This window comes from Aquarana catesbeiana, linkage group LG05 (assembly GCF_042186555.1).
Source record: "Aquarana catesbeiana isolate 2022-GZ linkage group LG05, ASM4218655v1, whole genome shotgun sequence".
Taxonomy (NCBI): Eukaryota; Metazoa; Chordata; class Amphibia; order Anura; family Ranidae; genus Aquarana; species Aquarana catesbeiana.
In genome coordinates, this window is record NC_133328.1 from 530115557 (window position 1) to 530129494 (window position 13938).

General features: G+C 42.6%; 1 protein-coding gene across 2 annotated transcripts in view; it reads left to right on the forward strand.

The window, feature by feature from the left end:
• LOC141145233 (NXPE family member 4-like) overlaps positions 1-13938 on the forward strand; it is a 136119-nt gene that overhangs the window by 34046 nt on the left and 88135 nt on the right. For both annotated transcript variants that reach the window (XM_073631742.1, XM_073631743.1), the window contains exon 3: positions 384-1063. In XM_073631742.1, coding sequence (XP_073487843.1) covers positions 384-1063 — 680 coding nt within the window. The remainder of the gene's footprint in view (positions 1-383; positions 1064-13938) is intronic.

A 13938-nucleotide genomic window follows, 5' to 3' on the forward strand; every position in this document is an offset into this window, starting at 1 on the left:
AGTGGGAAAACTGTTAAAGAAGAAACCCAATACGTCCTTTATTCATCAGAAAGAAAATTTTAAAAATCTGCGCTGTAACGAACGGAACCTGAAAAAACAGCACAGGATAAGTCAATGTAGGTACTGACCACCACTAACCTAGACAATTTAAACTGAGCATGGGAAAGAATTGCATTCTGTTCATCACAGCCCTCAGTGTTCAGTGAACCCAGAAAGGCTCATAACTCTCTATTTATAAATTTCTAATTTGATCATTTCTTGTTTTCCTGCATGCTATTATAATTTCATTACATGTACAATTTTGCTAAAGTTATGCAATTTGCATATACAATATTAACTCCCTAATCATGTATGTAATTTGATGCTTTTTTGTTTTTTTACAGTGTTTAGAGACAGATACACCTACAGTTAACAAAATAGAAAAAGAATCAGAAATTCAGAAGCTGGTCAATGAGATATTCAATCATATAGATCAGATGATGCCTAAAGTGACTTTTGCCCATATCGACAACACAACAAGTGCCAAAAAGAGCAAAATGTTCATAAAAAGCCCCAAGGAAAAGTATTGTGTTGGGGATGAATTAATAGTACAATTTGTTGCATATGATCATTTAGGCCAAAAGAAAACCTATGGAGGAGATTATCTGAGAGCAATAATTTCCAATCCTGATATACAAGCGAGATCTTCTGGAAGAATTGAAGACTTTAAAAATGGAACATACCATGTTCATTTCACCTTATTTTGGGAAGGTAAAGTAGTGGTAACATTGTTTCTAATGCACCCAAGTGAAGCCGTTTCAGCCCTGTGGAAGTCACGAAATAGCTGGTATGGTAATGTTGCCTACTTGTGCAAATTCACTAGTCCAGGCAAACAAGTAGACACCAAATGTGGCTTTAATCTCAGTAAAGAAAAAGAACTGTGTGAGTATATAGATGAGAGAGACGAGGAATACTTCTACTCTATCAGACCCCAGAATTTCAGTTGTGATTCATTGACAGGATTCATGAACTGGAAGACACTGGCTACCCAACTATCTCCACTGGAAAACAGTCTGCTTGTCAGGTATGTTACCTTTTTATGTTTTTGAGAGGCAATACACAGTTTTTCTTTTTTCAAGTAATGTAACTTAATTAAGCATCCCACATTGGAAAGTGAACCTGTGCCCAGCCTGTGTACACTAAAGAATGTGCATATTTTGAACAAGCAGTATGAGCACTATAAAACAAATCCCTTATTCACTTATGTAGCTATAGGCAATGTGAAAAGATTAATATTTAAAATGTACAACATCTTAGCTTTTCAGCTAATATTAGAAGCTAAGACACATCTTTAGAGTCTTTGTTGTGATATTTGAATGAATTGCTTCACATTACAAGCTGCTAGACAGGTCAAGCTGTAATTAAGAATATGTATATAATTTATTGTTCATAGTTTGGGTACAGATGCACTTTACCAATGTTATACAGAGCATTACAGTTGGTATGGAATTGTGTGGGTATCACATGCAAAAATGTTTCATTGTGTTAGACATTATTTGTGATAGCTAGGTGCTGTGGTCTCACTAATGTGCTAAATCTTGCTGAGAGATCTGGTTAATAATAGTCAGACTAGAGTTGGTCATACACCTCACAATGCTCATACTTGCTTGCAAATTGCAAGCTCTGGTTAGTCACCTTTAGATTTATTATATATGTAATGTGTTTTCCTACCTAAGTGTAGCAAGGTCCGGGGGCCCAAGAGGCCTAATGGTGACCTCAAGGGTTAAGTAGAGCTGATATCCTTCCTTGTAGAGTGGGTTACCAGGCATTGTGGGTGTAACACAAGCTGAAATGATGGGGGCCAGACACTTTTTGAATGCAAAGAGATTTATTGTCTCCTGAACAAGAACTGTGGGAGAGAGGGTTAGAGACAGGACACCCTTAAGTGTATGCAATGACAATTGGCAGACTCTGAGACTTCTATAGGTAGACAGCTATACAGTGAAAGGCCTCCATCCAGACACCACATTTGTATAGGCAGGACCGCTGTCTCCTATGGCAACAAATCTTGTAACAGTAACTAACGGTGGTTGTATTTAACTATTGGTAACACAAATTGTTCTCCTCGCACTCTATAGTCTCTCACTGTAGGTCTTCACTCACCGAGCTCCCAGTCTCTCACTAGACTCTCAGACCCAATCGCCACTGGATCCCCTAAGCTTTTCCACTTCCGTAATTCGGTATCTTCCTCAAGCGTCACCCCCACTTCCCTGCTGGGTCCCTGGCTTGACATTCACAGATACTCCTCAAGCATCACCCCTGCTGACCCGCAAGGTCCCTGGCTTGGCACTCACTGATGCTCCTCAAGCGTCACCTCTGCTGGCCTCCTGGGTGCCTGGCTTGGCACTTGCTTCTTCACCGTCCCCTTCTGGTCAGAAGACTGCTCTAGTACTGGCTTCAGCTTACTTACAGTGTTCTCCAGTAACAAGGTGGATGGTCCCTTAGTGGCGACAGCTTCCCCTCTACCTCCGACCACAACTGGTTCCCCATCCGTCTGAATCATTACTCTCTGTTGGACTCGAATCCTGCAGTCCTAACCCTGCGCTGTTTCTCCTGCTTTTGAATAGTCCCTCAGACAGCCTAGCAGACAGATGTCCCTGGGATAGGCCTCAGGCTTCTGATCTAGCAGCCTGGGGCAGCATAACACACGTCCACCCAGACAGCCGTCCAGTTGGCACAGAACCCTGATCACCTGACTCCACCCAAATACAGTAAATAGGCTCTGCCAGCAGGCCAAGAGACTAAAGAAACCCCCACCAATTGGCTGAGACACCCCATCCATTCATAACCTGACCTTGCTAAGCCCTCTAATGTCACCATCATATCGCCACCTAGTGACAGAAGAGAGAAGGTGCAGCAAGTCCAGAACTAGAGAGAAATCGGTGGATCTACTAACAATTAACCAGGGCAACTACCGTCTGGCAAACGAAACTTACTAGCAACCCTGCCTAAACACCAGGGTGCGACATCAGCAATGTATTTAATCTCTATCCAGTTAGGCAGACCCTTAGATCTAGAAGGCATTAGGGTTGATTTACTAAAACTGGAGACTGCAAAACAGGGATAGGCACAGACCAAGCGTGTGGCGGACATTTTCCAAAGTACAGACCTTAGTGAAGAACACCAAGGTACATTTCAAAGATGTGACGATGTGTAATAATGGCTGTGAGTTGACCCAACTGCGGCTCTGATTTCCCGGGGACGGGGCACGCTCGGCTGGCAGAGGAGGACAGCATATTCATCCGTCCTGCTCCTCTGACCAGCTCCCTGCGGCTGAACGCGAAACGGGCAGCTGCAAACACTGCAAGGACCTCTCGCAGACATCAGTGTCTGTGTACAGACACCTTGTCGATCCCTGGTGCAAAATCTGGTGCAGCTGTCCATGATAGCCAATCAGCTTCTAATTTCAACTTGTTCAATTAAATTTTACTAAACCCAGGATCCTGCATTTACTGTATCTGGTCTCCCACAGTACACAGAACATGGAAATGCAATAATTTTAGTAAATATAAACTGATAAATACCTTTTCTCATCAGCAGTTAAAGCAGTCTTGTGACTTCTATTAGTGCCTGGTTAAAGCTTGTAGGAGGAGTTTTCATACTGCACTGACTATCCTTTGAGGATGTAGGACCTTCTGTCTGGATAGTGCTGATTGGCCCTGTGCTGATCACATGCACTCTCCCAAGAAAAAAAAAACTCTCTAGCAATAAACCCCAAACTGAGCATGTGCAGACTGACTCCATTAACTCTGTCTTATCTCCGGAGATGTTTTTGGGGACAATGCAAGAAGGGGAGGCTCTGTGCATACAGGATAAGCAGCCTTTTTACACAGTGCCGAGGATTAACTCCTTGGGTTCCACAGTGAGTATATCAAGCATGCTTTACTGCATATACAGACTGATTCTACTGTCGTGGGTTTCGTAACACTTTAACCACTTAAGGACCGTCCGCCGTCGTTATACGTCGGCTGTTTGAAGAGGAATACCGTTCTTTTGGCAAAAGATAGCTGTCATAACCCCGAGTGAGGGGAAGATGGCCCCCACTCAGCTCTCTGGCAGAAGCAACGTGAAACATCACTTCCACCCAATGCTCTTGGAGGAAACTTTTTTTTTTGGCATTTATTTTTTTAATTACATTTTTGTGTAAATATGAGATCTGAGGTCTTTTTGACCCCAGATCTCATATTTAAGAGGTCCTGCCATGCTTTTTTTCCTAATACAAGGGATGTTTATATTCCTTATAATAGGAATAAAAGTTACCCAATTTTTTTTAAAAGGACAGTGTCAAAAAATGTAAAAAAAAGGAAAATAAATAAGAAATAAAAAAATGTAAGCGTCCTGTCCCGACGAGCTCGTGCGCAGAAGCGAACGCATACGTGAGTAGCGCCCCCATATGACAGTGTTTAAACCACACATGTGAGGTATCGCCACGAATGTGAGAGCGAGAGCAATAATTCTAGCCCTAGACCTCCTCTGTAACTCAAAACCGGTAACCTGTAGAAATTTTTAAATGTCGCCTTATGGAGATTTTTAAGGGTAAAAGTTTGACATCATTCCACGAGCGGGCGCAATTTTGAAGCATGACATGTTACGTATCAATTTATTCAGTGTAACATTACCTTTCACAATATAAAAAAAAATGGGCTAACTTTACTGTTGTCTTATTTTTTAATTCAAAAAAGTGTATTTTTTCCCAAAAAAAGTGTGCTTGTAAGACCGCTGCGCAAATACAGTGTGACAGAAAGTATTGCAATGACCGCCATTTTATTCTCTAGGGCATTAAAAAAAAAAATATATATATATATATATATATATATATATATATATATATATATATATATATATATATATATATATATATATATATATATATATATATATATATATAATGTTTGGGGCTTCTAAGTAATTTTACAGAAAAAAAAAAGATTTTAACTTGTAATCACCCAGTCTGAAAAATAGGCCCGGTCCTTAAGTGGTTAAAGTGTTACTAAAACTAAAAACGTTTTTTACCTTAATGCATTGTTTGCATTAACCAACTGCCGACCACAGGTCGGCAGGTTCCCGCACACCTTTGTAGATGTACATCGGCTCCTTTAAGTGGGATAGCAGGCGCTCGCACCTGCTGCACTGCGGGGGTGCCGATGTGCGTGGCCAGCAGTCGCGATGACCATCGGCCACGTGCAATCGCGGGCACGAGAGCCAGAACAGGAACCTGTGTGTGTAAACACACAAATCCCTGTTCTGAGGAGAGGAGAGACAGATCATGTGTTCCTACTAGCTAGGAACAATGATCTGTCATCTCCTTTTGTCAGGGAAATGGCCGTAGGAGAACTGGCAATAGTGCCAGTTGTCAAGGAATCAACAGCAGGAGAAGGGCTCTAGGACCCAGCATCTCTACCAGCACTTATTGCAGGAGAAGGACTTTAGGACCCAGCATCTCTGGCAGGAGAAGGACTTTAGGACCCAGTATCTCTACCAGCAGGTCACATGGGCCTTTATAAGGAAGTCTGCTAGTGTCTGCAGTTGCTGGTTTATCAGTCTTTCTGTGTTCCTGAGCCTCTGTGCAATCAATATTTGGATTCCTGTTGTGACCCGGCTTGTTCCTGACCTGTCTGATCTGCTCTCCTGGTTTGACCCCCTGGCTTGATTTACCAACTTGTTGTCCTCTCCAGTACCTGATCCCGGCTTGTATTACGGACTTTGCTACAGTACCTGTTCCTGCCTGCTTCCTGATACCAGACCTTTGGCTTTTCCCTGTTTCTGCAACCTGCCTCTTCCTCTTGCCGGATCTACTGTGTTTGACCCCTGGCCTGGCTTCCATTACTGTTCCTTGTGCACACCTTGACAAGTATTACCGAGGATTCTTATAGACTTTAACCCAGCTGTGTTTCCTGTATTACCCGGTGTCCTTTTGGTGCCCACCAGCTCTTCTCTCTGGAATCCATCTGGCAACCTGTGCTTCTCTGGGCACTACACCCTCTGTACCCAACTTCAGGGGTGTACTGCACTCAGCCGCAAGGGGAGCCCTCTCGGCATTTCGGCCTCCAACCAGGTACGTGACACCTTTAGTCAGTCCCCCTTAGAACACATGTGAGGGAACACAGTTAAGCCCTTGATTGCCCCCAGTGGGTTTTTTTTGTTTTTTTTATTAATTTATTTTATTTTATCAAATCACATTTCAATATACAAAAAATATATCACAAACTGTACAACACAGTGTTCCTCTACACAATACATTTAAACCCTTCCCGCATTGTGGGGCATCCTTCCTCCTGCCATTTTTTTTGGTATAGGGTTTTTTGCCGCATTCAACAAATGAGGGGTTATTGATTCCCTATATTGTTTCAGAGAACCCTCTATTCCATGGAATAAACATATCCATGGATATTCAGGAACAACTCTACCAGTAATTACCATTATTAATTGTAAAACTTCTTTCCAATATTTTTAAATTTTGGGACAGTTCCACCACAGGTGGGCGATCGTTCCAACGTCCTTACAGCCTCTCCAGCACGCCTGTGATTTCTCCGTCAGGAGTGACAGATCACCTTGTCAAGCATTTTTAGTTCATTTCGGACATCCTAATATCTATGGCACAGCTATGTGTTAATTTCAAGATCTTCCCAATCTTGTGTTTATACTCGAGTGACCCTAATTCTTTTTCCCATTTAATTAAGAATGGCGGTACCTCCAGTTCATCGTTTGCCAATAGCATTGTTCTGCCCTCACAATGTGTTCAAAGCACAAGGCTTGGCAGACAGCTAACAGCTTCTCAATAAAGACTCAGGAGGAAGGGCTAATAGTTGTAATCTTTACTGAGAATAAGTTTTTTGTAAAACTGCAAAACACAAATTATAAAAATATGCATTAGCATTTAACATTACATCACAAATGAAAATAGTAACAGGCATGCTACAATATTGTTAAGGCACTAGCTAGCAAAAATGTGGCCTAGCTGAATGAACTTCCTGACAGAAACATCCCACCAACACACATGTAAAATGTAGTTGAATTAGTAGAACATATACTAATTAATTGAAAATCAATGACAGTCTAGTTACAGACTTATGCTTCCAAGGCCAGTATTAAAAAATAGTGGAGGTCTTTAACATGCTTCCTTCACTGTAGAAAGATTATCTGATAATGTCTGCTGGGCAGGAAGTGGGCGTAATATACTACAGTTCCTTTTAATAATGGATGCCAATTTAAAGCAACAGTACGATCAGTAAATATATACCTTATAATAATCAGAACAAGCATTTTATAAAGCCGTGAGATATCCTTTTTTGCATTTCCAGCTGTACAAAGCTGCTCGAATGGCGTTAATTAGTTTACTGTTCTTATTGGTTGAGGCAAGTTTTCTACAAAATGCTTTAACTGGAGGTAGCGCCATTCGTTGATCAACATTAAATCCGTGTTTTGTTGTAGCTCAGAAAGTGTGCTTATTTTCTCTTTATTGATTATATCCTTTAATTGTGCATTATCTCTTTTTATCCAATTCCCTCCTATTATCCTTTTCCCTGGTGTAAAATAATCGTTATCTTTCAAAAAAATTAAAGGTGAGTTATATTTCCATTTACTTTGTTTATGGGTCAAATCCCATATTTTAAGTGCATTTCGTGTGATCTCGTGTGTTTTACTCCAATACCCTGTGATGTGGAGGGTTCCATATTAAACTATTTAACCGTACTTCACACAAAATATTTTCTATTTTAACCCATCGTTTTTCACTTTTCACCCTTGCCCTCTCCACCACTCGTGATAATACCACTGCATAGTAATATTTTTTTAACATCGGGAACCGCTAGGCCGCCTTGTTTTTTCCCGTCTCAGAACTGCAAAAGAGATTCTGGGATTTTTATTTTGCCAAATAAATTTCATTATTATAGATTTTAATGTTTTATAGTAATAATACGGTAGTGCTATGGGCAGCATTTGAAACTTATATGTGACCTTCGGGAGTAAAACCATCTTGACCGTGTTGATTCGCCCTATCCAAGAAAGGGGTCTTGATGACATTTTTTAATATAATTTTTAATTTCGTCTAGTAAAGGGATGTAATTTGCTTTGTATATTTTTTTTAAAAGAAGTCGCCAATTTTACCCCTAGGTATTTTAACCCCTCCTTCCTCCATGGAAACTGGAAATCCTTTTGTAAACTCTGTTCTTCCCGTTTACTTATGTTTATATTTAAGATCTTAGATCTATTAAGATTTCTTTTGAAATGTGAAAGTTCTCCGTATTGTTTTAGTGTTTTAAGTAAGTTTGGTAATGTTATCCTAGGGTTGGATATGTAGAATAATACATCATCGGCAAATGCTGCCAATTTGTGTTCTTCATCCCCGATCTTAATACCTCCTATGTCTAGGTTAGGCCGGATCATTGCGAGAAGGGGTTCCAGGAATAATACAAAAAGTAACGGGGAGAAGGGACACCCTTGTCTCGTCTCATTTTTCATTTCGAAGGGGGGGGGGGGGGTGACTCCCCACTAATTTTTATAACTGCAGTCGGTTGTTTATATAGAACTTGGATCCACTGGATCATTCTAGGTCCCAGTCCCATGAATTCTAGTGTTTTTATCATGAGTCCCCAGTCTACCCTGTCGAAGGCTTTTTCAACATCTATTGACAAGAATAGACCTGGGGACCCACTATTCTTTATTTCCTGTAGGAGGAGCAAAGTTCTCACTCCATTGCTCTCCCCTCCCTCTCAGGGATAAATCCGACTTGATCTGGGTGAACAAGTTCATTCATCAAATCTTTTATCCTTGTAGCTAAAACTTTTGTGTAACGAGCCCCTTGCTCGCTCGGTTCCACTCTTCCGACACTCCTCTGCGGCTAAAGAATCAGATTGCAGATCGCACGTCTGATGGTTCAGTCATCCGATGCTCCGGGATTAGAACTACAGCTATGTGCCGTTCTAATCCAGTTGTGTAGCTCAGAACAAACGCCAGGCAGGCTGTTTGTAAGTTCAACCAGGAATCTCTCTTATTGAAAGGAATACAGGCTCTTTTATACAGTAAAAGAGGAGGTGTATACCTCCTGCTCATATTACTCTGAACATACACCAGTGACCAGAAATCTAATTAACATGGGCTAATTAACTAATCCCTTTAGACAGCCTAGATGACTCAGACATGACCTTTAGGCCAGACTGGCTGTCTTGTAGCTCAGAAAACCCAATCAACATTATCACAAATCAGCACCGAACTCTTGTTCACACAATAGCAAAGTTAATTAACACAAACAACAATGGGGATCTAATGACTCTTAGATCCCATACTAGACTTATTTACAATACACATTCTAGCAGGCAACAGACAGACAGGTGGCTGGAATTGACATCAGCATCTCCTAACAGTATTTGTCCCAGCATTATGAATCAGCCAGTATTTCTAATATGGTAAATCCAGGGTACCCAGAGTCTGTGTGTCCTGGGGGACCAGGACCCGAATCCACAGTAATACCACCTCAAGGGTCCCTAGGCATACAGCTCACAAACAGCACCGTTCCCCCAAATGCCAGGGCCCCACGATCGATCGGCAAGAGGCTAGCATTCAGTCCCCTCCAAAAGTCTCTCTCCCGGCTAGGCCTGTCACATTTTGCATATAGTTTCGTATCGGCATTTAGCAGGGATATTGGCCTATAATTTGAGCAGAGTGTTCCATCTTTCCCCTCCTTTAAGATGACTGTAATTGAAGAAGACAAGGCCTCTCTACTCATGTCATACTCTACACCCAGTCCGTTCATATATTGACAAAGCCTTGGTATTAGAATTTCCTTAAACTTTTTAAGGTAGCAAGTCGTAAACCCGTCAGGTCCAGGGCTTTTTCCCGGGGCAGAGTCTTGTAATGCTTTATTAATTTCTTCTTCAATTATAGGTTTATCTAACATTCCCCTGTCACTTTCAGGTATTTGGGAGAGCCCCGCTCTTGCTAAAAACTCTTTTAATTTTCTTGCTTTATCTTTATCTTGTTGCCCCATTTGGTTTACTGAATACAATGCTCCATAGTAATATTTGAACACATTTGTTAACTCCTTTGTCTTGTGCCATTTCCCCATGTTTATTTTGAATCTTTTCTATGTAGTTTATTGATTTTTTCTTTTTTAACATCCTGGCAAGATATTTACTTGTTTTATTTTCCCTTTGGTATCTGTCTTTTAGGATTCTATTAAATGTCCTTTTTGTGTCCTGTGCCATAAGGTCCTTTAATTTGTCTCTCTTTACTACCAGTTGATGAAATGTGTCCTGGTGTTTTCCCTTATGTTTTTTGTGTACTTGTTCTAGTCTATATATTTCATCTATTGCTAATTTCATATTTTTTTGTTCTCTCTTTTTTTTTCCCCGCCCCTATGGAAATAAGTATACCCCTTATGTAGGCTTTGTGGGCCTCCCAGAGGGTCGCGAAAGAAATTTCTTTCGTATCGTTAGACCGAAAATAGTACTCCAACTCCTTTTGGACTATTTCTACTTCTTTCTTATTTTGTATTAGTGATTCATTTAATCGCCAGGTGTAAGATGGTCTTTGTATTCCTGTTACTCTCATTATAGTAATTACTGGGGAGTGATCAGATAGCGTTGATATTTCTGTATTTGTTTCAGTTACCAACTCCAATGCTTTATGATCTACCATTATGTAGTCAATTCTAGGCTATGTCCCATGTACAGGGGAGTAAAATGTGTAATCATGTGTTTTAGGATGCATGATCCTCCATACATCGGATAGTTGATGTTGATACAATTTCTGTTTAATCATTTTTAGTGATACATTTCTAGTTCCCTGCACACTGGACATATTATCTAATCTGGGTTCCATGCAAAAGTTCAGATCTCCAGTCATTATCACAGTTCCTTTCTTAAAATCCATCAATTTCTCCATAACCTTTTTCAGGTATTTTATTAGGTTCAAATTGGGGGCATATATGTCTGCCAATGTACATTCCATTTACCCTAGGAAGCCCCTCAAGAAGCGGTATCTGCCTTCAGGGTCAGTCATCCTTTCCTCCAAATTAAACCGTACCCCAGCAGCGAGTCCAATTGCCACCCCTTTAGCTCTCTTTGTTGACGAGTCGGCATAGTACCATGTCGGGAAGTCTTTAGAAAATAAGTTAACATTTGTATCGTGCGATAGATGAGTCTCCTGTAGAAACACAACTTCTGCACCATAAGATTTTAATTCTTTCAAGATTTTATGTCTCTTAGTGGGAGTGTTCAATCCACGGACGTTCTATGACAGGAATTTAATTGTTATCTTCTATTGTTAGTTACCATGCTTAGTTGAGAGGTACCTCTTCCCCCCCGCTCCCCCCCACCCTCACCTCCCTCCTCCCACCTCCATCACCTCCCCCCACCCCCCCACCCCCCCCTTTTTTTGGCCTCTTCTGCCCTCTGAACCAAAAGTGGAACTGTACTTCATTTCCACCGATGGTTCTCCTCTCTTAAGGTGAGGCTCTGACCCCCTCCCCGGTTCCCTCCCCCCCACTTCCCCCAAGTGTAGGGAGGGATGGAAAAGGAACGCACCAGCGAATACAGAGTAGCCGTTCTCAGACTCCCTTTACTCCACCCCACCCTACCATCCCTCCCCCCTGCCCCACCTCCACACACCATGAACCCCTACCTGTTTTTAGGAGTTTTGGAACATTTTCCCAAAAAAAAAATTTTTCAAATGTCCATCATCCTAAAGGAAGCTTTCTCCCTCCGACCAGCCTGGTATCACTGGAACTTGTAAGTCCAACTTAGTACAGAAATCCGGTAAATCTTCCGGAAACCTTAGTCTTGAAGATCTGCCATCTTTATATCAAGCATGCTGGAAATCCCCAACTATACTTAATATTTGATGTTCGCATTTGATCCAGCAATGGTTTGAGGAGTCGTCACCTGGCAAGTGCTAGGTCTGCAAAAATTTGAAGCTCAACCCCTTCATACCTTATAGGTGATCTTCCCCTCATTTTACCCCAAATTTCTGCTTTTTCTTCATACTTCTGGAATCTGACTAGAATATCTCTAGGGCGGTCTGCTGTTATATTTTTAGGTTTTCTAACCCGGTGGATTCTATCGATCTTTTGTCTTTCATCAACGCCTTTATCCAGTAAGGGCTTAAATATTGACTTCATCATTTTCCTAAAGTCTTCACCGTTTTCCTCTGGAAGGGCTCGGATTCTCAAGTTTTGTCTTCTACTTTGATTTTCCTGATCTTCCAATTCATAAAGATTTTTTTTCTTTGATTTATTTGCGTTGTTCTTACTTGCTCTTTGAGTTTATTGAGTTCCTGAGCATGCTTGTCTGTTTTCTCTTCCATCTTTTCAATTCAAGTCAACAACGGTCCCAGGTCTGCTCGTAGTGCAGTAATTTCCCCTTTATTTGAATTTTTTAATCTCAGTAACATCTCCGACATATCTAGTTTTGTTGGAATTTGAGCTCCTGCATTCTGTTCGTCCATCCTGCTTGTATCTGGTTCACTCTCTGTACTTATATTTTTTCTGGAAAGGTCGGAGGTCTCGCTTTTGTTTTTATTGAGTTCTTTTTTCTTATCTTGTTTGCCCTGCTGTTGTTGCCTTCCCAGTCCTGGACTCTCAGGGCTTGTGTCCTTTGTTAGATATTGTTTGATCGTACTGGTGTTTGCTTTACCCTTAGGGGTTTTAAGGTCACTTCTCTTTGAAGTCCTGCCTTTCATACTGTTTTTTTTAATCGTGATTTTATGTTTCCCCAGTTTAGTGTATTTAAATTCTTCTTTAAGGGAAACATTGTGGTGGTTCGAATTGTAGGATTTCTCTACCTTCCTTCTGGTCGATGGCCCCAGGCAGTATATTGTGCGCGTTAATGAGCGAAAAGCTGGATCAACAGGTCTGCAGGAGAGCTACAGTTGCATGTGTAAGTTACTACAAACTTTAAAGTATTATTGCATAGCTAGCAGGTTGGGATTTAGTCAGGGGCGGACTGACAACTCATGGGGCCCCCGGGCAATAGAAGATCATGGGGCCCCCTGTGTCCCCACACTTAAGCCACACCTGCATAGGGAGACACGGGGGGGGGAGAGCCCACAGGGGGACACTGTGGGGGGGGAGCACACAGGGGGACACTGTGGGGGGGGAGAGCACAATGGAGGACACTGGAGAGAGAGCACACACACAGGGACACTGGAGGGAGAGCACACACAGGGGGACACTGGAGGGAGAGTGCACACACACAAGGGGACACTGGAAGGAGAACACACACAGGGGGACACTGAAGGGAGAACACACACCGGGGGACACTTGAGGGAGAGCACACACAGGGGGACACTGGAAGGAGAGCGCACACACACACAGGGGGACACTGAAGGGAGAACACACACAGGGGGACACTGGAAGGAGAACACACACAGGGGGACACTGAAGGGAGAACACACACAGGGGGACACTGGAGGGAGAACGCACACAGGGGGACACTGGAGGGAGAGCGCACACAGGGGGACACTGGAGGAAGAACGCACACAAGGGGACACTGGAGGGAGAGCACACACAGGGGGACACTGGAGGGAGAGCACACACAGGGGGACACTGGAGGGAGAACACACACAGGGGGACACTGAAGGGAGAGCGCACACAGGGGGACACTGGAGGAAGAACGCACACAGGGGGACACTGGAGGGAGAGCACACACAGGGGGACACTGGAGGGAGAGCAGACACAGGGGGACACTGGAGGGAGAGCACACACACAGGGGGACACTGGAGGGAGAGCACACACACACACAGGGGGACACTGGAGGGAGAGCACACACAGGGGGACACTGGAGGGAGAGCAGACACAGGGGGACACTGGAGGGAGAGCACACACAGGGGGACACTGGAGGGAGAGCACACACACAGGGGGACACTGGAGGGAGAGCACACACACACACAGGGGGACACTAGAGG